The sequence below is a fragment of the Cygnus atratus genome, chromosome 28 (genome assembly GCF_013377495.2).
Source record: "Cygnus atratus isolate AKBS03 ecotype Queensland, Australia chromosome 28, CAtr_DNAZoo_HiC_assembly, whole genome shotgun sequence".
Classification (NCBI taxonomy): Eukaryota; Metazoa; Chordata; class Aves; order Anseriformes; family Anatidae; genus Cygnus; species Cygnus atratus.
Window position 1 is genome coordinate 2,506,464 of NC_066389.1, and position 27,524 is coordinate 2,533,987.

At 52.6% G+C, this 27,524-nt stretch overlaps 2 protein-coding genes across 21 annotated transcripts; one reads left to right on the top strand and one right to left on the bottom strand.

The window, feature by feature from the left end:
- Positions 1-698: 698 nt before the first annotated feature.
- Positions 699-12,338, top strand: SEMA6C (semaphorin 6C). 2 transcript variants are annotated; one of them, XM_035570724.2, is made up of 18 exons: positions 699-742; positions 1,282-1,455; positions 1,527-1,641; positions 2,122-2,179; positions 2,262-2,318; positions 2,809-2,910; positions 3,040-3,130; positions 3,213-3,335; positions 3,414-3,502; positions 3,617-3,834; positions 4,489-4,620; positions 4,690-4,845; positions 5,189-5,407; positions 5,729-5,866; positions 5,965-6,042; positions 6,222-6,277; positions 6,529-6,576; positions 9,507-12,338. In XM_035570724.2, exons 2-18 carry the CDS (start codon positions 1,338-1,340, stop codon positions 9,722-9,724), a joined length of 2,016 nt encoding a protein of 671 aa, XP_035426617.1. In that variant the 5' UTR covers positions 699-742; positions 1,282-1,337; the 3' UTR covers positions 9,725-12,338. The 2 variants fall into 2 exon arrangements, with proteins under 2 accessions (XP_035426617.1, XP_035426618.1); XM_035570725.2 differs by having other exon boundaries at positions 9,557-9,690.
- On the bottom strand, positions 8,611-25,670 carry GABPB2 (GA binding protein transcription factor subunit beta 2). Of its 19 annotated transcripts, none has more exons than XM_050715892.1 (11): positions 25,591-25,670; positions 24,763-25,020; positions 23,667-23,729; positions 23,262-23,401; positions 21,982-22,149; positions 21,425-21,619; positions 19,987-20,137; positions 17,185-17,298; positions 15,569-15,754; positions 13,937-14,070; positions 8,611-13,109 (listed from the first exon to the last, which is right to left on the bottom strand). In XM_050715892.1, the coding sequence occupies exons 4-11, from the start codon at positions 23,367-23,369 to the stop codon at positions 12,822-12,824; spliced, it is 1,344 nt and encodes a 447-aa protein (XP_050571849.1). In that variant the 5' UTR covers positions 23,370-23,401; positions 23,667-23,729; positions 24,763-25,020; positions 25,591-25,670; the 3' UTR covers positions 8,611-12,821. The 19 variants fall into 19 exon arrangements, with proteins under 19 accessions (XP_050571849.1, XP_050571854.1, XP_050571855.1 ...); XM_050715897.1 differs by lacking the exon at positions 24,763-25,020 and adding an exon at positions 25,073-25,163 and having other exon boundaries at positions 23,262-23,404; positions 25,591-25,664; XM_050715898.1 differs by lacking the exon at positions 24,763-25,020 and adding an exon at positions 25,073-25,163 and having other exon boundaries at positions 25,591-25,659.
- Between the last annotated feature and the right edge of the window lie 1,854 nt (positions 25,671-27,524).

The window sequence follows — 27,524 nt, forward strand, 5'->3', positions numbered from 1 at the left end:
GCGCCCGCACCCCGGGGGCACCGGGACCACCGCCCCGCCCCGCCGGGGTCCCCCGGTCCCCTCCGGGGGTGCCGGCGGACGCGGAGCCCGGGTGGCAGCGGGGGGCCCAGTTCTCCCACTGAGCTCCCAGTGCCCACGGGGGGGCCACGCGGGGATACACGGACGGACAGACGGACGCGATCCCCCCCCCCCCCCCGCAACCCCCCCCCCCAGGGGCGCAGGGCGGAGGTGACGGCCGCCCGCGGACACGCGTGGGGGGGGCGCGCGTGGGGGTCCCACCACCCGTGTGTCCCCCCCCCCCCCAGCGGCTGTGCTTGCACACGCGCGTGCACCGCCGGGGGGAGGCGGGAGCGCGCGCTCCCGCGCGTGCACAGTGCCACGTGCGCGCGCGCGTGGGCTGCCGCCCGCAGCTCCCGGGGATCAGCTCATTAGCGGGATTAGCGCCTATCTATAGGGCAGCCGGGGGGGGGCACGGGGGGGCAAAGCCACGGCGGTGTCACGGCTCTGCCCCCGCCCCCCCCGCCCGAAAACCCCAAATTCCCCAAATCCCGGCCCCGCCCAGGTCCTCTCCGTGGGGGGGTGACACGCGTGTCCCCGCGTCGCCGCGCCCCGGCCCCCCCCGCAGCCCCCCCCCGGTCACTTCCCGCCCCCGACCCCCGCTCCGGGTCCCGGCCGGTCCCGGCCCGTTCCGGGGCGGAGCCGCTCGGGGCCGCGGGGCCGCTCGGGGCGCGGCGCGGAGCCGGTACCGGGCGCGGGGCGCGGGGGGTGCCTGGGGGCGCGGCGGGCTCCGTGGGGTGCTGCGGGGCCCGTGGGGTGCTGCGGGGCGCAGCCGGGTGTGGCGGTGCTGGGAGGGTGTTGCACGGGGCGAGGGTGTCGGTGTCGGTGTCGGTGGGTGTCGCTGCGTCTGGCACTTGCACACGCTTGTGCTTCGCATCCCGTCCCGACACCGGCCGTGGTCGCTGGGAGCGGGAGGCACTGGGAGCACTGGGACTGGGGCACTGGGGACACTGGGATGGGAGGATCAGGGACGGGCACGCGGGAAAGGGGCGGGGGACGGACACTGGGAGCACTGGCAGGAGGCACTGGTGGCACTGATAAGGGGCGCTGGTGGCACTGGGACAGGGTCACTGGGAGCACTGGGAGGAGGACTGGGGCCCTGTCCCCACGCTTGAAGCTGCACGGAGGGGACACCACCACTGTCCCCAGTGTCTCCCATGGTGCTGCACCCACGTCCCCTCCGCTCCCGCCTCAGTTTCCCCAGTAGAGATTAACCCCTTGCAGCCCAGAGGGGTCCGGGCTCACTAGCAGCCCCACGTCTCCTTCGGGTGTCTGGGAAGATGCTCGGGGTGCTGCTGGCCTTCGTCCTCATCCTCATCGTGGTCCCCGGGGCCCCCAGGGGAGTGGCGCAGTCCTTCCCACGGGACCTGGTGCCACGCAGCACCGTGGGGCTGGCAGGTGAGCAGGGGCTGGGGCTGGGGGCACGGGGCCAGCCAGGGGCATCGTCACCATGTTCCCACGTCCCCCAGCCACCGCCACCTACCCCCGCTTCGGGGGTCTCCGGGGGGACAACGTCACCACCCAGCTCGGCCTCGACTTCCAGCGCATGCTGCGCCTCAATGGCACCCTCTTCGTCGCCGCACGGTGAGCGCGCTTGTGCACCCCTCTCTGTGCCTGCGTGTCCTTCTCCATGGCTTTGCACACTTGTGCACACTTGTGCAAATTTGGATGTTCTTGTGCATGCTTGTTTGTGCTGGTGCATGCTTCTGTGGACTTGTTTGCTTCTGCAAGCTTGTGCACGCGTGTCCTCGCGTGTCCATACTTCTCCATGCTTGTGCATGCTTGTGCAAAGTTGTCTATGCTTGTGCAGTCTCGGGCTCGCTGGCACATATTTGTACATGCTTGTCCTGGCTTGTGCAAACCGCTGCGTGCTTAGGCACGCTTGTGTGTGTCCGTTTCTGCACGCTTGGGCACCACTTGTACATGGTGGGCATGGGCACCCTGTGTTCCCTCCTCCATCCACCTACCCTTGCTGGTGCTCTGCACGTCCCCATGCCCCCTTGCACGTCCCCATATCCCCTTGCACGTCCCCGTGCCCCTTCTGTTCACACTGTGCCCTCCCAGGGACCACATCTATGCCTTCGACCTGGGGCAGGACAAGCGGGTGCTGTACCCTGAGCGGGTAAGGGGGATGGGGGCACCATTCCTGGGGTCGCCTGGGTCTTGGTGGGGGTCCCTGCTGCCCACCCCCATCTCGCCAGCAGCATCTCACTTGGGAGACGCGGGACAGAGAGAGCTGCGCCATGCGGGGCAAGCTGCAGGTACGGGGCACAGGATATGGGGCTATGGGGTGTGGGGGTACCGGGTATAGGGATATGGGGGTATAGGTGTAGGTGGTACAGGGGTGTGGGGGTATGGGAGTATAGGGCACAGGGGTACAGGGTTATGGGGTATGAGGGTAGGAGGGTACAAGGTATAGAGGTGTGGGTTTATGGAGGTATAAGGGTACGGGGTATGGGGGGTGCAAGGTATAGGGCTATGGGGCAATAAGGATAGAGGGGTACAGGTTACAGTGGTATAGGGGTACAGCAGTAGGGGGTACAGAGGTATGGGGGTATAAGGGGACAGGAGTATGGGGCATTAGGGGTATGGGGCAGGGGTCTGTAGGGGCCTAGAGATGTGGGGCGCATGGTATGGGTACGGTGTGGCAGGTATGGGGACAATGGCCTGGGGAATACAAGGATGGGGGCAGAGGGAGGCAGGGCCACGTGGCTGCTGGCCCCGTGCCCCCATCCGCGTGCGACCGCGCAGGACGGGTGCCACAACTACATCCGCGTGCTCGTCCCGCGCGATGCCCGCACCCTCTTCGCCTGCGGAACCAACGCCTTCAACCCCGTCTGCCGCAGCTACGAGGTGGGGGGGGCCTGATGCGGGCACGGGGCGGGGGGTGCCGCCGGGGCTGGGATCCCCACGGGGACCCTGTGTCAGCGGCGGGGCTGGGGGGGGTGAGCAGCAGCGGGGCTCTGAGCACGGCACCTGCAGGCGCGCAGCCTGCTGCAGGAGGGCGAGGAGGTGAGCGGCCAGGCCCGGTGCCCCTTCGACACCCGGCAGAGCAACGTCGCCCTCTTTGCTGGTGGGTGCCGGGATTGCGGGGTCCCGGTGGGGGAGGGCCCGGGATGGGGCTGATGCTGCTGTCCCTGTCCCCACGCCCTCAGATGGCAGCCTCTACTCGGCCACCGTGGCTGACTTCCAGGCGAGCGACGCGGTCATCTACCGGAGCCTGGGCGCCCGCAGCCCCCCGCTGCGCACCCTCAAGTACAGCTCCCGCTGGCTGCAGGGTAGGGGTGGGGGTACGGAAGGGAGCGGTGCCATGGGGTGGGACGGGGGCTGATGGCCCTGTGCCCCCACCTCCACAGAGCCCCACTTCGTCCAGGCACTGCCCTATGGCCCCTACATCTACTTCTTCTTCCGGGAGATCGCGGTGGAGCTCGGCGCGCTGGGCAAGGTGAGCGAGGGGGTGGCACTGCTGCTCTGCCCCAGGGCACCTGCGCAGGGCGGACCCCAGTGCCCGTCCCCCGGGGCCTCCAGCCCTGCGGGACACTGGCAGCTCTGCGTGCAGGTGGCGGTGGCGCGGGTGGCCCGGGTGTGCCGCAACGACCGCGGGGGCTCCCCACGGGTGCTCGAGCGCCGCTGGACATCCTTCCTGAAGGCACGGCTGCAGTGCACCGTCCCTGGGGATGCCGTCTTCTACTTTGATGTCCTGGAGGCCGTGACGCTGCCCCACGCCCTGCACGGGCGCCCTGCTGTCCTAGCCCTCTTCGGCACCCAGCCCAACAGGCACGGGGACGCAGGGACTGGCAGCAAGGCACAGGCAGCGGGGAGATGAGGACAGGGTGACGGGCATGGGGACATTGTCTTGTGGTGGACTTGAGCATGGGGACCTGGGGACGTGGCTATGGGACAGGCACACAGGGACATAGGGACGTGGCTGCACAAAAGAGCATTGGGGACGTGAGCATGGGGACGTGGCTCTGGGGCAGGTGCACAGGGACATGGGTGCACCATGAGACCAGGAAACGGGAGACTGGAGCATAGAGACATGGTTATGGGGACGTGAACATGCAACATGGCTATGGGGACAGGCACATGCAGATATAGGGACATGGGTGCACAATGGGACCAGGGAATATGAGGACTCGAGCATGGGGACATGGCTGTGGCGGACAGGCACACGGGGACAGGGGCATGTGGCTGCACAACAGACAATGGGGACATGGGGGACATGAGCATGGGGATGGGGGCAGGCACACAGGTACATGGGCACACAAGGGGACATGGGGACCAGGCTGGGGGGACATGGGGGGCAGGGCTGGGCACAGGGATGCCTTCACATAGGGACATGGACACAAAGGGAACGTTGGGGGGGAGGGGGCAGTCCTGGGGACATCAGGGGTGTCCCCAGAGCCGGTGCCACCCCTGCCACCACCACAGCATCCCTGGCTCAGCCGTCTGCGCCTTCTACCTGGCGGATGTGGAGCGGGCGTTCGAGGGACACTTCGCTGAGCCCCGGGGTGCTGCGGGTGCCTGGCCCCCTGTGCCCGAGGAGCGGGTGCCCCGGCCCAGGTACTCCTCACCCTGCTGGGTCCCCGGGGTGCATACGTGGAGCCTGTCCCCATGCTGGTTGTGCCACAGGCCTGGCTGCTGTGCCGGGATGGGCCCAGCCACTGCCATTGTCACCTCCGGGGACTTCCCTGACGAGACGCTGACCTTCGCCAAGGAGCACCCGCTGCTGCACGGCGCCGTGGCCCCTGCTGGCGGACGGCCCCTCTTCACCCGCACTGGCACCAGGTGCCCAGGGACAGGGCGGGTGGGCCTGGGTACACGGGGTGGCATTGTGCAAGGTGCCGAGGCGAGGGTGCCCCTGGCCCTGTGGGTGCTGTGGGGTGGGGAGGATGCTCGTGCAAGAGTGTGCACGGCCCTGGTGTGCAGATGTGTGAGATGCTGGGGAAGGGTACATGGCAGCGTGCAAGGGCGTGCAAAACCCTGGTGGGGGGACAAGTGAGGCTGGTGCAAGGGTCTGTCAGCCCCCCCCGCCGCCCCCCCCCCCCCCCACGTGCGGTGGCGAACAAGGGCATGGTGTGAAGGTGTGCAAGGGGTGCACGGCCCCACACAAGGGTTCCGTGTGGCGCAGGCTGACTCAGCTGGCAGTGGATGTGGGCGCGGGGCCACGGGGGAACCACACTGTGCTCTTCCTGGGTGCCGAGGACGGGCGGGTACTGAAGGTCCTGGCAGCCACACGTAGTCCTGGGGACGTCCAGAACTCTGGTGACACCGCAGCACCTGGTGACACTGGGGAGCCTGGTGCAGAGGTGCTGCTGCTGGAGGAGATCAGCCTCTACGAGCCCAGGTGGTGAGTGGCCCTGGGACGGGGGTGCTGGGAGACACATGGGTGCCATGGGGCAGGGAGGGTGATGGGTGCACTGGTGGTGTGGGTGCCATGGGGTGCTGGGGGGCCATGTGGGGTGCCATGAGACATTGATGGGTGCTGGGGGGGGCATGCAGGTGCCATGGGGTGCTGATAGATGCTATGGGGTGCTGGTGGGGGCCATGGGGCTGCAGAGTGCAGATGGGTGCTGTGGGGTGCTACCAGACACTGGGGGAGGTGCCAAGGGGCTCTGGGTGCTGATGGGGGGTGTGTGCAGGCACTGTGATGCATTGTGGGGGGACCCAGGTGCCGGGGGCCACGTGGTGCCAGCCGGGTGCTGGGGCTGGAGCTGCACCCGCCAGGCCAGGAGCTGTTCGTCGCCTTCGCCGGCTGCCTCGTGCGCCTGCCCCTGAGCCGCTGCGCCCAGCACGGGGCCTGCCGCCGGTGAGCTGCGGGGTGGGGGGGGGCGCGGTGGCATGCAAGGGCACCCTGCTGTCGGGCCCAGGCCCCACATGTCTGTGCTGAGCACCGGCCCCGTGCAGGAGCTGCCTGGCTGCCCGGGACCCCTACTGTGTCTGGCTGCCCCCCGGGGGCTGCGTCCCCTTCTCCGAGGACCTGCCGTGAGTGCCACCAAAGTGTCTCCAATCCCCCATCCCTTGCACAGCTGTGTGCACTGCTGCAAAGGGCACGGAGGCTTGTGTGCCCCCCAACACCACAACCCTGGTCACCTGGATCCCTTCCTTGTGGGGTGGGGGCACTCGGGACAGTGTCTGATGCGTCCCCTCCTGTGCGCCCCCAGGGCTGGCTTCGAGCAGGATGTGGAGGGATCCACCGGGCTCACAGGGACCTGCCACGGTGAGGGGGGACAGTGGGGGATGGGGGCTATTGGGGGGGGGGGGCATTTGGGGACATTGAGAGACATAGGGGACATCGGCCCCTTGGAGAGGTGCTGGGGGACATCTGGGGACATGAAGTCACAGGGGGTTGCTGGTGGTACCAGGTGGGCATCTGGATGACACCAGAGGTTGTGGAGGACCCTGGGGGAAATGGGTGGCTCCAGGCAGGGGGTGTGGGTAGCCTGGCCCAACTCCCCTCTCCTTTCACAGATGCACCAGCTACAGGGGACGGTGACGGGGACAGGGACTTGGCCCACGGTTAGTGACACCCCTTGGTCCCCTGGACACCCACCGGGACACCCCTGGGAGGGGACCTTGGGAACCGGGGAGGGATCCAGGAACTGGGAGGTCCCTCAGGGACCAGGAGGGACCCCAGGGGTGGGACAGGGTCCCTATGGACTGGGGAGGGACACGGGAGGGACCTGGGGATGATGGAGAGGACCTGGGATCAGGAGAGACCCCAGGGGTGGGAGAGGGGCCCAAAGGATGGGAGAAGGACCCCAAGAACCATGGGGGGGAGGGGGTTGGGGGGAGAGGAGGGGACACAGGGACCCGGCTGATGGGTGCTGCCTGCAGGGGTGCGCCAGGCGGTGCCAGGGGCTGTGGCGGCGGTGCCGGTGCCGGTGCTGGTGGGCTGCGTGCTGGGTGCCTTCGTGCTGGGCGCCCTGGCTGCAGGGCTGCTGGCGGCCTGCACCCGCCGCCCTGCAGCACCCAAGGGTGCCCCGGCGCCCCCCGCCGCCCCGTGTCCCCCGCCCCAGCCGCCTACCCCCCGCCTCTACCCACCGCTGCCGCCCCACGGAGGGGACCGTGACTGGGACCACCCTGAGCTGCCCACCCCTGAGGCCACCCCGGAGCCCCCGGCCAGGACACCCCGGGAGCGGGCAGCAGAGCCCCGACGTGGCCTCGGCACCCCGGGGTGTCCAGAGCCCCCCGGGCCAGGACCCCCGCCCAAGGTCTCCCTGGAGGAACGGCTGCAGAGGCTGCAGGGGCCGGGGGGGTCGGGATGGCCAGTGTCCCCTGGCCCTGCAGCCGCTGGCTCCTTTGCCAACCGGGTGCAGCCAGGTGTCCCGCTGGCCAGTGTCCCCCTGCCCCCCCGGGATGGGGCACCCCGGCGTCTCGACGTGCCCCCTGACAGCCCCCCCCCGCCCCGCCGGCCCCTGGCACAGAGGCACTCGCTGGCAGGGATGGCGGGCACGGCAGCAAGGCTGCCCAGCGTGGCCCGGGGCCTGGCCCGCATGCACTCACTGGGGGCCCCAGGGGGGCCACCCTGGGGTCCCCGTCCTGCCCCCCTCCAGCGCTCCCTCTCCATGAAGCCCCCCGTGCTGCCCAAGCCCCTGCTGGTGCCCATGGGCCCTGGGCAGCCCTGAGCCCCTGCCTCAGGGACACAGCAGCCACAGCACCCTGGGGTGCTCCATGTGATGCCCCCCCCCCCCCCCCGGCCCCCCACGAGCCATCATCTTCCCACACTGGTGACCAGGTCCATGCTCCCCCCCCCGCCCTTGTCCCAAGGGATGAGGGACCCTGTCCCCAGGGTGCCCCCCCCGCCCTGCTGGGATGGCAAGGATCACCGTGTCCTTGAGCTGTCCCCAACTCCCTCCTCTGTGTGATGGGGGTCCTCCACGTCCCCAAGCCACCCCAGTCTCGCTGTCCTGGCTGACAGGGTTCCCACAACCCCAAGCCACCCCAGGGGACAGGTGTCCTCACACCCCCCAGGCTGCCCCCATCTCCCCACCCCAGGTGACAGGGCCCCCCCACCTGCCAGCCCTGAGCCACGAGGGCCCCCCAGCTGCTCCCTGTGCCAGCCCCGGTGACCCCACGCCCCTGAGCCACCCCCACCTCAGTCCCAGCTGAGGAGGGGCCCCATGTTCCCATCCACCCCCGGCTTCCCCAGGTTTTCTTTTTGTTTCCCCCCTTTCTAATTTATTCACTGCTCTGGGGGCCGTATGAGCCGCCGCTGGCCATGGCCCCCTGGGGACAAGGCTGGATGGGGACAGGGGGGGCTCTGCGCCAGAGCTCAGTTCGTCCTACTGTGTAGGACCAGGGCTTGCTCGCGGCAATTAAACACTTGGCATCTCCAGCTCCAGCGCCCACCTGGCTTTGTCTGGGGTTTCAAGGGATAGGAGCAGGACAGGACAACAGGGGGATGGATGCAGGCAGGTGGGTGCCACCGGCCTGAGCCCCAAGGGGGGGCAGCCTGGGGGGGTGCTTCTGGGGGTGGCATGAGGACAACAGGAGGTGACGACGCACTGGAGCTGGTGCCAGCAGCCAAGGGTCACGCAAAAGACAAAAGCTGCTCACTGAGGATGTGGTATTTTATTACGAAACGGTACAAAAATGTATAAATGTTTAAATTTCCGCATTTCCAATCATTTACCCTAAACACAAATGGAAAAGCTGGAGCTTTCACACCAGGAGCCTGTACATTAAGCTATCGGGAATGCGGGGCACTGCAGGGCACTTTGTTCCTTGTCTGCTAACGGGGTTCTTAAGGGACCCGCAGCAGGGAAGCAGCAAACAAAACTTGCAATAAATACACACCTGGGCGCTGCACCTGGCACGGGGGTGGGGGGGCAGGGGAACTGTCTGCTGAATGTGAGAGTAAAGAAATAGAGATTGGGCAGAGCTGGTGAGCACCAAGCCACAGGCAGGCAGCAGGGTCAGGGGCTCCCGCCAGCAGGGATGGGGCACCCCAGCTGAAAGCCCTGGAGGATGTCTCCACACGCAGCCTCCCTCGATCCTGGGGTTCGTTTATTCAGCCTAAACAAATCCCTGCATAGTCAGCTGCAGAAGATTTAGCTCACGTTTCTGTGACCTCCTCCCTTGCTCATCCCCACAGGATTTGCTACGCCCTGCTTCCCGTTTTGGATAATGGGAACTGTTTATAGCTGGCTACTGCAAAAAGAGGGAAGTAGATGGCTAATCAAAACTAAAACAGCTCAATTAGCACCAAGTCACCTCCTCAAACAGGAGAAACAAGGCACAAACAAGGCACGCTAGTCTTAGACGACTGAAATGTGTCCCAGGGAGCAGTCCTGGATCAGGACTTGGGGGGAGGGAGGGGGGAGAACCACAAAGCACAGGGAGCCTGGTCTCTGCAGGGGGCCCAAGGGTGCCAGAGCTGGGCTGCTGCATGTGCCCTCACTGCCCTCGGGGTTGCAGTGGGACAGAAATCGCACTGACCTTTTCAGCCAAGTGGAAAGGGGAAAGAATTCATTTCAGACCACAGCTTCTGCATCAGCATCGCCGGGAAATCATCTGGGACTCTCCTGCCTGCCCAAGCACGCAGCTGAGCGCAACAGCGATCCCCAGCTTGCAGAGGACGGGAAGTTGGGCTGGAAGCGGGGGCAGCAGGATCTTGGTGCTCCACACTGATAGCACAGTCTTAAAGAGCAAGGGGCTTGCTTAGCCTTTAACCTCATCGACTCCTGTGCTCGCCCATCCACGGCCTGCTGGGAAGTGCCTGGACTCAGATGGCGTGGGTGACAAAAGCCCTGACACGGCGAAGTCCAGCCCTGACTTCAGTGGGAGGGTGCAAGAGGAGAGGTTATTTACCCGCTCAGAAGCTGCCACTTAATCTCGCCAGTAACAACAGACCCACACGGCCACATCTGACAAGAAAACTGCTGTTCTCTGCCTAAAAATCTCAAATCCTTTCTGTGGAACAGCAGAGGATACAGACGAGTTTAAATTCTTTCTAAATGCTGGGCATAGATCAAATACTCCTCGGTCTTTGTTCAGGCCCCGTGTGTGAGGACTTCTAAAAATAAAATTAACGTGCGATTTCCCCCCACAAGGCGAAGCATTAAGAACACTGTCAGCTTTATTTGTTCCAATTCTATAAATGAAATCCAATTACCATGAATGCCACAGACTTTTTTTCTTTTCTTCTGAAGGGGAAGTTTGTTTCCCAGCTGAAGGGACTTTTTGGCAAAACTGGCCCTTTTCAGGGGAAGCATGGAAATACATGAGAATCAAAGTGCTATCAAAGGCACAACACAGCATTTGTACTACAGCTGCCTTCAGCTGTACAGCTCTTCAAATTTACAAATAATTAGACTAACTTCAGGCAAAACGGAGAAGCCAAAGTTGACAGTGTCCCTTTACATCCAGTAATGTTTCTGGGAACAACATATTAGAAGAATCTGTCTGGATTTACTTTGATACCGTCTTGAACCCTCCAACACAGACTTTTCAGTTCATCAAATGGACCCAAATTTTGGACATTCTGGGGAACAAAAGAAAATAACTTAATACAAGCTTGAAGTCAGCAAGGAAATACTGACTTCACAGAGTGTAAGTCAACAGCCAGGAACCAAGTCTCTCCAAACATTCATTCATAAAAAATAATTATTAAAGCCTTCTTCAAAACATCTTTTGGAAAAAGATAAAAAAGTCTTAGTTATAAATATAGCTACACTGGTTATAAATAAATGCACTTAGATTCTCAAAACCCAGCAAGTCTCATGAAGCCTTTATAATAATAGTATCATAAACCTTTCTCTCCCAAAACCTGTCACTGAACCCGAGTGGTTAAACACTGCCAAACGTTGCCGGATACATGATTTTGGCAGACCTGACCTCCCTTTGAGGCCAAAGCTCGAATAAATCGCAGGGTGCTGGACACGAGCACTCCAGGAATGAAGCTCTTCTCTAGTGCCTCAACACAAGAGTTTCTGCGTGGGACGGGGTGAACGCCAGCTGTTAAAGCACGGCAAAGCTTCACAAACCATTTGTTGCCTGCATGGGGTCCAGCGCAAACAAGGCCATGACACTTCAGCCACAAGCTGACCCCCCGAGGCACCGCCATCAACGAGAGCCAAGTGCTCTGTGGCAGGAGCACACTGCCCTGGAGAGTGATTTTAGGATGAAAAGCAGTTTTTTTTTTATGGTAACAAATGCAGCCCGTGACCATAAGTTCATGCCTTTATGAACTCTTAAGTTTCTGTTACATCTCAAACATCCCGATATGGGTTGATCTATCAGCAAAGAAATGTGAACATTGGCAGTATCTGAACCAACAGAAAACAGTTATCTGGACACGCTTGGAAGTAACGGGGGGAAAAAAGCAATGCAAGGACCATGAAATTGAATGATTACCTCAAATACTGCCAATTGTTACAAAAGTAGGACATGGAAATTACGAAAAAACAAACACACAAACCAATAAACTGTGGGCCGAGACAGCTATGAATTTTTATCTTGCAAGAAGGCATTTTCAGAAAGCAGGCCAGCTGCTAGGGCCTTGGAGCTGGAAGTCGCTCCTAGCCTCTACAACCTTCCGCAGCCAAGAGAACAGCATGCATATGGTATTTTTCTAAACTTCACTTCTTTTGCTTGTGACTGCCGAGGGAGAAAAAGCTTTCATTATCAATTGCTATGCGATCATTCAGGGCCCTTCCAATCGATTTCCACTGTCTTGAAACACATAATCTACAAGCCTGCAAAGAGGAAAGCATTTAGCTATCCTCTTTAATAAACAGGCTTGCAGAGTAAAAAAATACAAACATTTCAGTAACAAGATCAGCTGCTTGTTAAAAAAGGTTTTAGCATCTTTAAAAATAAAAACTGTTTAGTAAAAAAGTGACATATGTATCTTCAGAGACAAACTGGCTCACAAGCTGTCTTACAGCAAGAGCTGAATGTATAGTTTTGCATCTATAATCAGTCAGCGCTACTCTTCAGCACAGAAGTGTCAAATAGAACAGTTGACTAAATTTCATAAAATTGAGGAGGATTTTTCTGTGATCCCTTTGGGTGGTTGAAGGTTCTGATGTAGAGCTCCGCCGAACTTTTCCACAGTCCAAAGAAGGCAAAATGTAACATTCCCTGCTATCTTGAAACGCTCCAACTGACACACGGTCAGCCTGGCCTTTGCTCTTGCATTGAAGATTGCCTCTGTGAACTAAATGCAGACTTTTGGAACAAAACATATAATTGTTCAATGCCAATTCATTTCCTAGCTAAAGTGGGGAAATCCCCTCCTGCACCTCAGAAGATTGTAAATAAAAATGTATCACTCCAAGAAATTGTTTTTATCTGAAGGTCCAGATCTGGTCACTCAACTTCAGAGAAGGGAGTGAACACCTCGGGTTATTGCATAAAGTCTGTTTTCAAAGCTGCAACTGCCTGGCAGCTGAGAGCTAATACCAGCTACTTTGGCAATGAGGTATTTCTTTTCCACTCCCAACAATGCAGGTATTAACATCACAAAATAAGCCTTCAGGTCACTTGCTGGCTAAAATTTGTAAAAGCTTTCAATCTTTCAAGGTCAAGCTTTAAAAGCACCTTTTGGCACTGTGCTGAAAGCAGAGTTATGTTGTGAGCTGCTGTAGAAGCTTCTATCCCTGGTGATGGGACCATTCAGGCAGCCCCATCGCATCATTTTCCAGTTGTGCAGTGGCTCTGACAACAGCCCTCTGCTCTCAACGCTGTTTGCCAACAGCACCTTATTAAAAAAAAAAAAGTGTTATTTTCCTTTACAAAAGCAAGTCAATAACCCAGGATTAGGAGGTTACAGTTTCCACAGTGATATCAGTTGGCTGATCCATTTCCATCATGGGCAATGCAGACCCCTCGATGTCTTCCGAGGTTACCACAACTGTGTCTACCTCGGCGACCTCTTCGAGCACTGCTACCTCAGCTCCGTTGGGCTGCTGCCTCACCATGGCTGCTAGCTTCAGCCGATACTGCTCCGCTTCCTGCTCTTTCTTTATGAGCTGGCTGCGATATTCCTGAGCTTTCCGGTTCGCCTCTTGCAGCTGCTGCTGTAGCACTTCCCTTTCATCGCTGTCCTACAGAAAACAAAAGTCGAGAGCCCATGATGGAGGCCCAACCTGCGACAGGAAGGTCACCACAAGGAAACAGGGTGTGCCACTACTAGAACAGTTACGTGTTACAAAAGCAAAATGCTCTATGGCAGCGCTAGTAACATGCTTGAACTGAGCTCTGTTCAACTGGCTTGTTTGTCACAGGTTACCAGAATCAACTGGGACAAAGGAAGGCACAAAGTGGCTGGCAAGTTTCCCCAACATGTGCAGGGAGGCAAGCTGGTTAAGTTACACATCATCTCACCAGGATGAATTTCAAAGGCTGGAAAGCAAGCGTAAGCAAGAAGTGAGAAAGAAAAATAAAGAGCTATTTGTGCTGAAAAGTTTTGAGGCAATCAAGAAAACTGTTCTTCCCCAAGACAGAGTCATTCCTGCTGCGTGTATGAAGAGCTGAGATTTGGTTTACGCCCAGCCTACATGTTGTACTTCTAGAGGAAATCCTAAATAATCTCAGTCAACTACCACGATTCACGTAAAAACTCCGAGCTATTGCTTTGACATAGGCAAAACTGCAACAAGTGATTTATCTGGCTCTTTTCTGCAGGTAGCAGGAAAACTTGACTGAGTAATGCTCAGCTCAACTGCCTGCACATTCATGCTAACGCAGGAGCATGTGCAGGAAGAGCAGGGAACCACCATGCAGGGTTCATTACAGTAATATACTCTGGCTCAGCTGAGCAGGGCACAGCTAATTTCCACTCTGATGGCTTTGGCAAACCGGCAGCCCAACATTCTTAGCACAGTAGAGAACCATTCATGAGACAACAGCAGTTACGAGAAGGAATATCTACCTTGCTTTCCTCCAAGTCATTTACATTTTGTTCCACTTTTTGCTTCTTGGCCAGTGGCTCTTCCTCCTCTTCTGCGTCATCTCCATCTTCAATAATAGTCTCTTCTGCAACCTGACCAGCAGGTACGGTTAAAACTGAAAAATTGAAAGGTGACAAATTATGCAGTGTGAGACATGCTTTTGCACAGATGTTTCCTGAAAGAAGTCACTGCATCAGAGCGGTTCTGAAGAAAAACTTGTGGATCAGCAATGCTGTAGTTTTTCTGGAGAGGAGAGGAACTCTGGAGCAGCTTTTCAGTTTCCTCTACTCAGGCCCTTGTTTTAGACCGTTTGCTGTAATAAGCACCCCGCTATTTCAGAGTCCCATTACCACAACAGGGCTGACAGAAATCCAAGTCAGATTTGCATCTCAGAACACACGTGAAGTAAAATTATCCTTTTGATGGTTCAGTAATGCAATTATTAGCCAGGACACTTGTAAGCAGGAGGAACAGAAAACTCTTCTCGAAAATTCCCTGTACGGACAGTCCCCCCGGCTAAGCTCAGAATCAGCTTTAAGCACATGCAATAGCTGCAAATACTCTGAAGAACAAACGTGTTTTAAATCTGCACACATGAGTTTGGGAAGCCAGTAGAAAGAATTCATCCAACCAAGGAGGAGAAATGAACCATGTGAGCTACTGAAGGTAGCTCTACCTAAACAGTTCTTTCTTTGTCTGCCTTAGACTCAGAATGGGCTACAAGCCAGGAATTATTTGTAGTAATTTGGAAAATAATTCTGAATAATTAACAGCTTTGGAAAATTGCTTTCCACTCACAAAGTCCATACGCAGACAGAAATGATGTAACCTATCTCACACTGTATGCATGTCACAGGAGAGCTAATTTCCTAATCCTCTTTTTCCTGCACCAATATTAATCCAAATAATCAAGTATCCCTAGGACATGTTAAAAGAATTGTCAGTAGGAGACAAGGCTGATGAATTACATCCCTTGCGGAAATAAGAATCTGCTAGAAGCGCTCTGGAGCTCTGCCTTGCATTACTGAACATGATTTAAATTTGCCTTGTAAAATTCATAGATTATATTGCCTTAGGCTATATAACTATAGTTATAGGAAGAAGAGGTACATTTAAGCTGATATTAATGTCCTAACGCTAACTCTGACATGAACAATGGAGTAATTCCCAAAGGTAACAGGTTGCAGTTTCAGCACCCAAGTGATTTACTCCCTGACTGGGAAACTGGCCACAAGATAAAAGAACCACCTTTCCTGGCTGCCAGAGACAACAGCTAACGTGGCACTTCTCATCCCACAGCTCTATGGTGAAGGTGTCGGGTTTTAATACAAAGATCAAAATATTAAAGTGTAGCAGCATGGATGTGCATTAAACTGCAAACAAGCCACTGGCAAGCTTTACCACTGACATCAGTCCCGCAAGCATTTTAACCCCTCCTGGAGCCCTGCAGTCAGGCAGGGATCTGTTTGTTATACCACATTGCTGACAAGCCAAACCACACAAACAGCCTTCCTCGCGTGGCTCAATGAGGTTTACAGCCACCAGTGTTTTTTTCTTTTTGAAGTTAATCCTCAGCGCTGCCTTACAGCTTTCCAAGCTCGGCTCCTCCATACCTTGCTGTCCATCTTCCATGGTGACAATGAACGGCTGGCTGAGGCTGCTGGTGGGGACGGCTGTATGCAGGGTGCCCAGGGGAACTCCGTCGGTTACAATGGTGATGACGCGCTGCCCTCCGCTACCGACCACTTGCTGTATGGCAGAATCGACAGAATTTGCTTCCACTATTTCCTCTGTATTACCTTGAGAAATAAAGTGCATGCCAAAAAAAAAAAGTCAGCATTTCCTTCTCTCTTCCTTGAATTGAAACTGAAGCCTAGGAAAAAAGCTCAAGCACACAGCATGAGAATCCTGGAGTGCTTGCTTATGAAAAACAAATCTGGAAATATAGTAAGTCTTAAAGTGCGTGGCGGAGGGGGGGACCAAAACAAAACAAAAACAAAAAAAAAAACACACTAGACTTCTGTAAAACAGTTTTTACAGAGAAAAACAGATTTTTTCTTTCCATAAATTAGTAAGATCAAAGCACTAGCATCCCAGCAAATTAATGAAGACTGGAGCTTGAGGCAGTTGTTAAGCAGACCTGGCTCTGCCAAGCTTCCTTAAATGGCCTTTCCCCCAATTCTAACAAAGGCAAACCACACACAAAACTCTTCATGCTGCAAGGGACCCCACCCCACAAGCACAGCTAAAGCAAGCAACCGTAAGGAGGCTGTTAGGTTGGGCTGGGTGTCTGCAGACCTGTTCAGCTCTCTGGGACATTTACGGCTTGCACAAACAATCAGGATTGCAAACCCTGGGCTGCTTCCTGCTCCCAGCATACACTGCAAGCACAGGAAAGAGAGGGTATCTGACCGCTACACAAGTGCTGGGTACCAAAAGGAAAACTTTCAAGCACCGAAGGATGAGGAATCAGTCTTATGGCACCAACTGCTTAAAGTCAAATTACTCATCTCTAGACTCTAGGAAAAATGCTTAGCTTTGGGGAAAGAAATAAATTCCAAGGTGAAGGGATTATATAAACTTTAATTATCAAATTCCTATATGTTAAGTCAATTAAAGGTCAAACATTACGCTGTACAAACATAGTAACAGATCATTTAGAATAAAAAGCAAACAAACAAAAAATAAAACAAAAGAAAACAGCCAGCACTTTCTGTAAGAAAAAGTTACCAGAGCCTCAAGAGACTCAAAACATTGGTTGACTACCAAGATTTTATAGGGATCTGAAGCAGAGCAAGCTGGCAAACTGCAGACAAGGAAACATTTCAGACAATTTCCTTCTTAAACAAACATTTATCTACACTTATGTATTAAAGTAAATTCATATTCTGAAGGGGTTTTCTTCTTTTTTTTTCTTTAACTGATAAAGCAAGCCAAGAGCAACATATGTGATGTCAGGGCAAGGCTGGCTGCTTAATAAACACAGAGTTATTTCTATTAATAACAGTTGCTGGGTTTTGAATTAAGTTTGAAATGGGATTAGAAATAAATAAATAAATAGAACCAACCCACTGCTTCACAAATGTTTATCATCATCTCTTATTTACCCTGAAAAAAGGCAAACTCAATTCTAGTTGCACACAGGTATCTTAGATTTCCTTCAATTTCCTGGCAAGAGACTCACTAGAATTGCACAAATTTGAATGGGCACCCAACTGGTCTCCCCTACCTGTAGCTCTGTTTGAGTTGGAAAGAGGTGCTGATGCTTCAGCGAGGGCTGCAAGTGTGGCAAGCACAGAGGTTGTTGAATTGGAAAACTGCACAGTAGACACATGTGAGTCACCTGCTGGAGAAAGATGGGAGAAAACTGAAGAATTTTCAGGACCTGCTTTATCTGAAGAGGAAATACAGCAGTCAGATTGCAACATTTTTGTCACCCAGAGATCAAGACATCAAATGTGAAAGGGAAGCGGAACAGATCATTTGTCATGAGAAGTGACTTTCCTACTACTAACTGTAAAAAGGGCTTTGATATTTAGGACAGACCATGCTCACTCTGAATACTTTATGATAATTTTAATCCAATTTAAATAATAAATTAATGAAATTCTTGTTTATTTTTGTAACAAAAAGAGCGGCAATGTGAACTGATTTGCTCCAGCATCATTGTAGGAATTACAGAAAGGCAGACTGTCTGCTGGGCTACTTGGCATGCCGAGCTTCGATCTGGAGACGTGGATGTTTTTTCAAGATGTAGCCGTGCTGCCTGATGCCATTCACAGTAGTGCTGAGCTCTGACTGCTGTGATATTATGCAGAGTGGTTGCTATGTGCATAATTACTTGGCTTTGCACCTTATCATTGTAACTTTCAAAATTGCAAATCCTAAGGAATATATTGAGCTATATCAACTATGTCAACAGAGCCTTTTGATCAAATTCAGAAATTGGCTAATTATATCCCTTTAGGTCAATGTACTGAGCATATTTGTCCTTTTTTTCTCCCCTCTCAGGTCTAGTAATGAAAAGCACAAGGTTACTTAAATGGTGTATTGATTTCAATGAGATAAGCAAGTCTTCTCAATTCCAAAAACAATGTTTCTTCCTCCAATTGACCACAGCAATTCCTATTCAAAGCAGACTTAATAAGAATGGAACAGGAAACTGAGGTCAATGGGCGCAAACTCAGTATTTTATTTGCATGCATGTAACCCACAATTCCCCCCCCGCCAAAAAAAAAAAAAAAAAAAGTGAGATCCTGTACCTCGCTGCCAGCATAGATTGTAAATACACGAAGGGAAGTTCACCTAAAGTTCCCCTGCCTTAACCCCTGCAGCCCATTTTCTCTTTCACTCACTGGCTCCTTGATTTTATGAAGGTTATCAAGTGATTTATTTTCAAAGAGCAATACTTCCAAAAAGGATACGGGCTAGACACACGAAAATGCTGTGGGGCTTAGTAAATATTTCCAGCAGCTTGTAATCAGATTTCTTCAGACTAGCTAAATATGCTTATTCCCATTTAAAAACCTTTTCAGTAACTGAAGGCATAAGGAATTTAAGAGAAGTGAGAGGAATTACTAGCTGTAAAAGGGTTATACGAGAGGGATTTTTATTTTTTGTTGGTGTTATGATAGCGCAGTCACTGACGCCCTCTTGTGGGCAATGAGAAAAAAAACTCCTGACACGGCCTAGAGCTGGAGCACCTCACAACCGTGTTTTCACACTGCCCAGCCATTGATGATGCTGGAAATGTTACGGGGGGGAATAAACCCGGGTACTTTAGTCAAGTCACACGTGGGCAATAAGTCACCACTGTGATGTGGCACTGAAAAAGGCAAGGGCATTGGCCTCAGATGCCTACCGGGCTCCAAGACAGCGCTCAACATGGACTGTGGCAAGAGGATCATCTAGCACACGACCTTTCGAGGGGCCTTATGCCCCTTTGAGTTTAGGGAATAGCCTTCACCGAAGATGTTGTGTGCCAGTCACGTTGTGTTTTCCTCACAGATGTAACAGAACTCTTCTATTCATTTTTCCCCTTCTAAATCAGGATTTGTCAGTGCTTTAAAGCTGTGAGCAGCACCGAAAGCTTTGAGATTAAGTCCAGTGTTGCTGAATTCACTGTGGCCAGACACAGGCAGAGAGGTCTGGGTGGGACTGCAGAACGTCATTATCCAAGATTTTAAAAGCGCTCTAGTTAATAAGCAAACATTCATGCATGTGAACAGTTCCACTAACCAAAGAATTACTCACATGCAGAAGCGTTTGCAGGATGAGGCCAAATAGCTTCACAAAACTTGTATTTAGTAGCCTCCTTGTGACTGAAAAAAAACAATGTTTTGGATTTCCCCAAATACAGAAAATTAACTTTAGAGTTATTATGAAAATTGGAATTACACAGAAAAGAATTTGCACTCAGCCTTAAGTGTTTTCCCCACTAAGCTAGGGCTTACAGGACAATGAGGAACCTAATTATTCCCATCTAACACACGGGGGGAGGGAATGGTGGAGAATGAGTAATATGCATATCCCATAGACCTGCTTATTGTGAAAAGACTTTTCACTGGTTCCTTACTCAACATTACGTATACCAAAATATCCATGCAACTCCTCTAGCCAACAAAGAACAAAGCAAACCATTCCCCAACAGCTCTCTAATGCTACAGATTTGGCGCAGGCAATAGTTTCCATTACTCGTGTGTCGCAATCATTCAAATCCATTTTCCCAAGCTCTGGTGCTTTTAACAGACCTGGAGCAGACCCGCAGCTGAGCTCAGCAGAGCTTCACCACTTACAGTAGAACTACCCTTATTTACATCAGCTAGAAATTTGCTTTGCTGCCTTCAACAGGAAAAAAACTATATATTCTGGGGCTAGAAGCAGTAGTTTGGTGCATCTGGCTGTGTTTCACCACTTTTCCTCTACTAAATGACCCTCTGCCCCCTACTGGTAAGCAGTCTGCATCCCTATGAACCTCATAGACGAGAAGCTTTCTCAAGACTTTCCCATGCAAGGTCCCATAAAACCTCACCTGCGGTTGTTTTGGCATTTGCTGACGAGACAAGACTAGCAAGATTGAGAACTTCCCCTGGTGCAAGAATAAACGGTGAGGTGACAGTCACGGTGTTTGTGACAGGATGTGCTCTCTCTGGATGTGTGTTCACCTGGTTCTGCATTGCTTCCTAGGAAAAACATTGGGGTTAAGCGTGTATTCCTCATGCCTTCTGTGGTAAACAGGAGTATTCGGCATCCTTGTAACATCTCAGAGGCAGATTATTTCTCTCTGCAGCACATCAGTGACACCAGTGCAAAAGCTATTACAAAACTGCCACCTAAATTGGCAGCTTACACTATTGTGGCATGTTATCATGCAAGATGCGTGCAATTCAAACCCTATCAGCCAATTTAGTTCTTGTAGGCACACACTGGTTGGTTGAGAAATAATAATAATTAGAAATTCTACCTCCTTATCTCCCGTTTTTTCTAACAGAAAATGATTCCATCAGATGCAACAGGATCCCTCTCCCCTCAGCGCAGATCTGCCTGAGGTAGACACCCAGATTCCCTTCCAGATCAACAGGGAGAAATACACATTTCTGGAAAGTGAGTCATCCAGCCTATTTAGACTCCTATCTTGGGATATTATGATTCATCTCCCAGAGGTGATCATTTCATTGATTTCACACAAGAAGGAGTCCATGAAGTCAGCACAAACAGATTCTGCACTGGTGACATCTGAACCAAGAGCTGGCATTTGCCAAGCCATGTGTCCTGGTTTCAGCTAGGATAGAGTTAATTTTCCTCCTAGTGGCTGGTATGGTGCTATGTTTTGGGTTTAGGATAAGAATAATGTTGACAACACACTGAGTTTTAACTTTTACTGAGCAGCGCTCACATTAAGTCAAGGACTTTTCAGCTTCTTGCGCCACCCTGCCAGTGAGTAGGCTGGGGTGGACAGCCCCCAAGTAGCTGGGAGGGAACAAAACCAGGACAGCTGACCCAAACTGGCCAAAGGGATATTCCATACCATGCGATGTCATGCTGAACAGTTAATATGGGGTGGCTGGACAGGTGCTGGGGGGAACCACTCGGATGGGATGGGCATTGGTCAGCGGGTGGTGAGCAGTTGCATTGCGCATCACTTGCTTTGTACATATAATTATTACTATTATTATTATTTCTCTTCCTTTTCTGTCCTATTAAACCATCTTTATCTCAACCCACAAGCTTTTACTTTTTTTCCCCGATTCTCTCCCCCATCCCACTGGGATGGGAGCGAACAGCTACATGGTGCTGAACTGCCTGCTGGGTTAAAACACAACACCACGTGAGGCTGCCACATTATAAAAGTTACCTTAGCACTTCCAGTCTGAGCATCAGAGAGAGTTTCCATAAGAAACATCTGTTCTAGTCTTTCCAGCAGTTGTGGGTCACAAAATTACCAGCAAGTTTCTCCTTCCCCAGCCTACCTGTAGTATTACCAGAGTCTCTGGATTGTTCTTGTCCAAAGCAATATCAAAAGCTGACTTATCAAACTTGCTGAAAGCGTGGACATCGGCTCCATATTTGATGAGCAACTCTACAACGTCTCGGTGGTTATGCTCTGTTGCCCAGTGTAAAGCAGTCATTTTCAGCATGTCCTTGGCATTTACATCAGCTCCATTCTAAAAGAGAGATGTTACTTGTCAGCACGCTGTCTTTTCTCAATAGAAAGCATCAACGAGCAGATGTAACAGACCCCTGTCAAAGAGCTCGGTTGTACTCTTCTGATTTTAACCTCAGCCCCTCTCATCTGGATTATTCACAAAATAGCTGGTAAAACAAAACTCTGACATGGTCATTAAGTTCTGACAGCACCACTTTAACTTCAGCATTCACAGGATGTTTCCTTCTCTCCTGCAGGAGATATTTTACTGTGTCTTAAAGGTGGTACCTGTGCCAGCATTTAAACAGGGACATCAACACTTAAGATTCCCAGGTCATTGGTCTAAATGCCTGAAAGTTATACCCGATTTACTATACTTACCCTAATTAACAATTCTACAATATGAGTGTGTCCATCAGCTGCAGCCATGTGTAGTGGAGTCCGGTCCACTTTTGTTCGGGCATCTCTGCTAACACCAGCTCGAAGTAGCACCTCTGCTGTTGAATAGTGGCCGTACTGGGCAGCAAGGTGAAGAGGTGACGTCCCAAGCTGCATGTTAATTTGGGAGAGTTACTGTTGGTGCACAGCAAGAGAGGGTAGGCAAAGTAATCATCGCACGCATGTCCAGCAGTAATGAGAATGACAAAGCTTCCAGAAGAAATTAATCTTTTTTTCTCCACTCAGAAATAGGGGGCTGCACACCCAAAACATTTTTATGACAAACATTAAGTGTTTTAAAGATCTTTATGTTATCTGGTAACTTGAAAGTCAAACATGCTTTTACTTTCTCCACTGTGCCATTCATCTATCATGGAACATCAGACTGCTTCTTTTCAGAAGTAAAGCAGAACAGCTTTTTCTCTATCACCACAGATAATTTTACCACCGTTTCAAAAAGGTCAGTATTAGAATACTACTAGGCTTTGCTTCCTCTCAACACACGTAATTCCTTCATCTTGCAAAGTTATGGATGAACAGATTGATGTGCTAGGGTACTGGCGATGGAAAATAGCTATTGATGACATATCAGTTATGATCTGGTTCCCTGTTTATCCAATTGTTACCCTTCAGCTTCATTAAACCTTTTACTTCCTTTCCAACCCAGGATGGGCTGGTTTTAGTTTTTTTGTTTGTTTGTTGAAGGAAAGAAAACAAAACCAAAGATTGCTTTCTTGACTGGCAAAGTTGAACTAATTAAATACAGCACACTTAAAGAAACTTCCTATTACTGAGAGGTTTATCAATTCTTCCAATTCAATTTCATTCATTATTTATCTCAGCTGCTGGGAATTGCACTTCTTAAAGCATCAAAACCCATAGACATTGCGATCTAAAATGGTACAGTACTTAAGACCGTGCTGTTGTGTCTCAGGAAGAGATCAATCTTTATGCAAATGTGAATTTGCCTTTGCCTGTTGAAGGTCATGGTTTTTCAAGTGCTTCATCTGGAATCTGCTCTGCCACAGGAATCCAGAGATGAGTTATCTGCCAATCCAGACTCTTTATTTCACTGGGTTACAGGGTTGTTTTTACTTATTTTACTGGGTTATAAGATTATTTTATTTTACTGCTCCCATTTCCATTCCTATCCTTCAGCACCAAAGAGTACACGTGCAACACATTTCACAAAGAAAGCCAATGTCTGTATCCCTCCAACATACCCAGTCAGTGGTGAAAGGAGCACCATTTGCCATCAACGTTCGCACTTCGTCATCTTCGCCTTTGCGAGCTGCTTCTAGCAACCTCTTCCCTAGGTCCACTAAGGACATCTTTATACATGGGAACAAGTATTTGCTGAAAGCTGCTTTAAAAGGTGGGAGCAAGAAATGGAAAACAAATGAAGAAACAAAAGACAGTGAGGCACAGACATAAAAACCCAGTACAACTAAGGTCTGGCTGGCTGGCTAGCAGACACACAGAACTAGGCCCAACCCGATAAAAAAACAGGCAAAAGTATCTATCAGTTTTCAGTTCCATGCCTCAAACATCAAGGGAAGGCAACAGTCTCAGACTGCTGGCAGACCAGACCTTACAAGGCCCCAGAGCTCCTGCAAAATCCCACTTACCTCAACAGCACCTTGTACAGACACAAAGACTTGCCCATGTGGATCCCGTTTCACGAGCAGAACCTATAAAAGCAACAGCTAAGCAGTTCACATTTTTTGCACAACATCACTTTGATTTTCAAAGTACTTTAATCTCCAAGACCCTCTCTGACCCCAGCACTTGGGGCTAAGCGTGGGGGAACTATCCCCGCTCTCTGCCAGGAGAGAATAAAACAAACCTTGGGGACTCCAGTGACTTGGTCAAGGTCATAAAAGGAGCAGAACTCAAAAGCTCCTAGTCCTGCAGTCAGCCTACCAGACAACAGTGTCTCTATTTATTCCAAACTACATTCGACATACCATGTTTATGGCAGTGAACTACAGCATTTTTCTCCACAATAGGGTTACGCTGGTACCCAGTCCTATGAAAGACTGACTTTAAAGTCAATCTACTAACTCTTGTACAACATTCATTCAGTGACTACAAATGCCTGTCTGTGCAACTGTGTGCTGTGCCATACAGTGCAACAGTGACTCCAACAGCACTGAAGCCCGTAAATGATGTTTTTAATTTCCTTCAATTGCAATTCTCTGAAATAGTTGGAAAGCTCTAAAAGAGGGTCTTTCTTGAATGAAGAATTCAAGAGAAATGTCCCGCTCTTTCCTCAGTGATGCACTACATACAGACAGCCATCAGTAAAACAAGCCCCTGAAAGTAAAGCTCAACAGCAAGCCCTAAACCTCATCAGGCTACGCTGTTTATTAACTTCTCTCTCCAAAAACACATCTCACTTTGTAAGATTATTTTAAACTTGCAGCTCTTTCTAAGTGTGCAGTTATTATGAGCAACACTCGAGTCTTGGAAGTCAGGAACCAAGTGATGCTTAGTTCACTGTCACAAAGACACTTCTAGAAGCATGAGCTAGAGGAAAAAAAAAATAATTAAAAAATCTAGTCATTCCTACAACATGTGTGAAAGGAAAGGGTTACTTTGGACCCTACCGCTGCACAGTGCCAGCACCCAGCTCTGACACCTCTGTGGCTCAACAAGCCAAAACCTTCCGGCTCCGCGTAAGGAAGATCCCTAAGGGGGATGAGCCCAGGACTCAGGACTTACTTGCGCAGAGTGCTCTGGACCTTTGATGCATTTAGGACGTCTGTGTTTGACCTCCACAACCCCCTGCCCTTTAGGAACTTCCCAGTTTGTTTTTCTCTGACTTCTTGTGGGACAGACACTATTTTTACAGTGCTCCTTCTTGTTGCCCACGTCGAGAACACTTGCATTCAACTTTCCAGGCATCAGTAGTTCCACTGGACTCTGCGTTTGCTAGGTTTACTGCCAGCTCACACATTTACGAGGCTGGAGTTTACCATTCTGTGCGTGTTTGGAAAAGAAAGGAGAAACTGAGTCGTTAATCAAAACCCACCAGTTTCTCTCCTCGTTTTAAACGGAATCCCTGTCATGTTAATTCTCGGAGTCCTCTCCGTACGTTCCCGCTCTCCGCCCAGCCCGATGCTCTAAGGAAGTTAACAACACTGTTTTTTTATTCTTTAAAGCCCTCTGCGACATTCCCAGCCGGACAGCCGCTGACAGGCTCCTGCCGTTCTCCAGGAGCACGGGAAGGAGCGCGCTCCGCCCGCCCCCCGGCCCAGCGCCGCTCTCCTCACGGCACGGCGGCGCCCCCCCGGGGACACCCCCACCCCGTCCGAGGGGTCCGAGCCCCCCAGGCCTCGGCGGGGACCCTGCTTCCCACCCCCAGCCCCCTCCCAGAGCGCAACGCCCCGCCAGGATCCCCTTTAGGGCCCCCTCCCCTCTAAGCCGCCCCCCCCCGAGGACACCCTGATACCGACCCCGTGTCTCGCCCCCCCTCCACCCCGGCGCCCCCTCCCCTCGGGCACGCGCACACACGACGCACGCGCGCCAGCAGCCCCCAGCCCCACTCACGCTCCGGCTCGGGCCCCCCCCCCGGGCGCTCGGCTGTTCCCGCACGCAGCACCGCCCCCCTCCTCTCCCGCCCCCCTCCTGGCTCTTCCCGCCCCTCCCGCCGCAGCCACACAAAATGGCCGACGCGGAGGCGAAGCAGCGGAGGGATACGGTTCAGAACGACCAGAGTCCGCGGAGGGAGAGGGCGGGCGAGAAGGCTGGGCTAAGGCGGTTCCTCCTCCTCCTCCTCCTCCTCCTCCTCGTCCTCACACGGGCCGGGAGGGAGGGTGGCGAAGTGCCGAGTGGCGGGGAAGCCCGAGAGGGGACTATTTTCTCTAGCTAAGGTATTGCAGTTGCCGAAGGCGGAGGAACACGCGCTCCGCAGGTAGTTCCGGTAGAGACGTTTGGGCGCCAACTATAAAAGGGCGGCGGCGGCGCCCGGAGGCTGTGGCGCCTCCCTGAGGCGGCGGTGGTTTGTGTGTGGGCGGTGCCTCGGCGTGAGGCTGGGTGTCCGGCCTCTGGATGTGGTTGTCCATGTAAATATACTCTGTATGGTGCGCGCACGTTTTCTCTGAGCGCCTTTCTGTCTCCGAGATGGCTTCCACCCGCGGAAGGGTGCCCTGTGCCCTACTGTGTAGCGATATACCACCATCAGCTGCCTCCGATGCGCTTTGATTACCTCTTTGGGGGTGGGCTTGAAGAACTGTAGTCTCCAGGTCACTGCTGGGGCCTTGTTTGGGCTTCCTGTGCATGTATGTCTGCAATAGCCTGTACTTAATTGATTTCACAGAATCATTTAGGTTGGAAGAGACCTCCAAGATCAGCTAGTCCAACCTCTGACCTAACACTAACAAGTCCTTCACTAAACCGTATTACTAAGCTCTATGTCATGTCTAAACGTCTTTTAAATACCTCCAGGGATGGTGACTCGACCACTTCCCTGGGCCGACGGTTCTAATGCCTACCAACCCTTTCAGTAAAGAAGTTTTTCCTAATATCCAGCCTAAACCTCCCCTGATGACTTACTCCTTTTAACCAGGGCCACCCCACACCTCGGGGGGCGGGGGGGGGGGCTGCTTTGTCAGGCCTGTGCAGAGGATGGGCAGGGGCGGCCGCTCCCAAGGGAATGTTTCTCTGCTGTGCCACAGCAAAGTGTGGGAATGACAATGTTTAAATAATAACGAGAACATCACACATGTGCTTCCTGCAAGAGGCAACCGCATTGCACCCAAACAAAATGTGTGTTGCATGTGCCATTTGTGAACGCCAGGAGAGGCAAAAACTCATCTCTTTTCAAAGTGTGGTAATAAAAGGAAAAGAAAGTTATCGATGGGGACAGATTGCCAGCTGGTGCAAGGCCCAGGAGCTGTGCCCCTCTCAGCAGGGCGATGGCTGGCTGGAGCTTATTCTGGTATGGCTGTCACCAGCCCGGCCGTGACACAGCCCTGCCTGGCTGCAGGCTCAGGCAGCCAGGAACTAAAGGGGGTTTGGTCTATAGAGGAGGCGGAATGAATTTTTACCACTATAATCAGCCAGTTCAAAGCTGTCCCTATCAACATTTACCCAGCTGTACGTCCCCATTCTCCCTGCCTGGTGTTTTGTGCAAGGCTCAGCATTCCCATCCACACTAAGCAGCATTTTTCATCTACTTTGCACTTGTGTCTGTTCCTGTCTATGTTTCCAGATTTAGCAAAATGTTATGTTTTACCTGAATTAATGATTTACAGTTTAAGTGTCTGAATACTGGAGGTGATCTGGAAATGTAATGAATTAAAAAGACTTCAGGAGGAAAAAGCCTTAAGGAACAGAGGGCATCGATGGGAACAAACCAGTGGAGCTGCTCAAATGTGAAAAGAGAGAGACTGGAGTCCAGGGTAAAATTAAAGTAATCCATTAGGTTACAAATTTATATTTTCTGCACTTAAACTCCCCAAATTTATATTTTCTGCACTTAA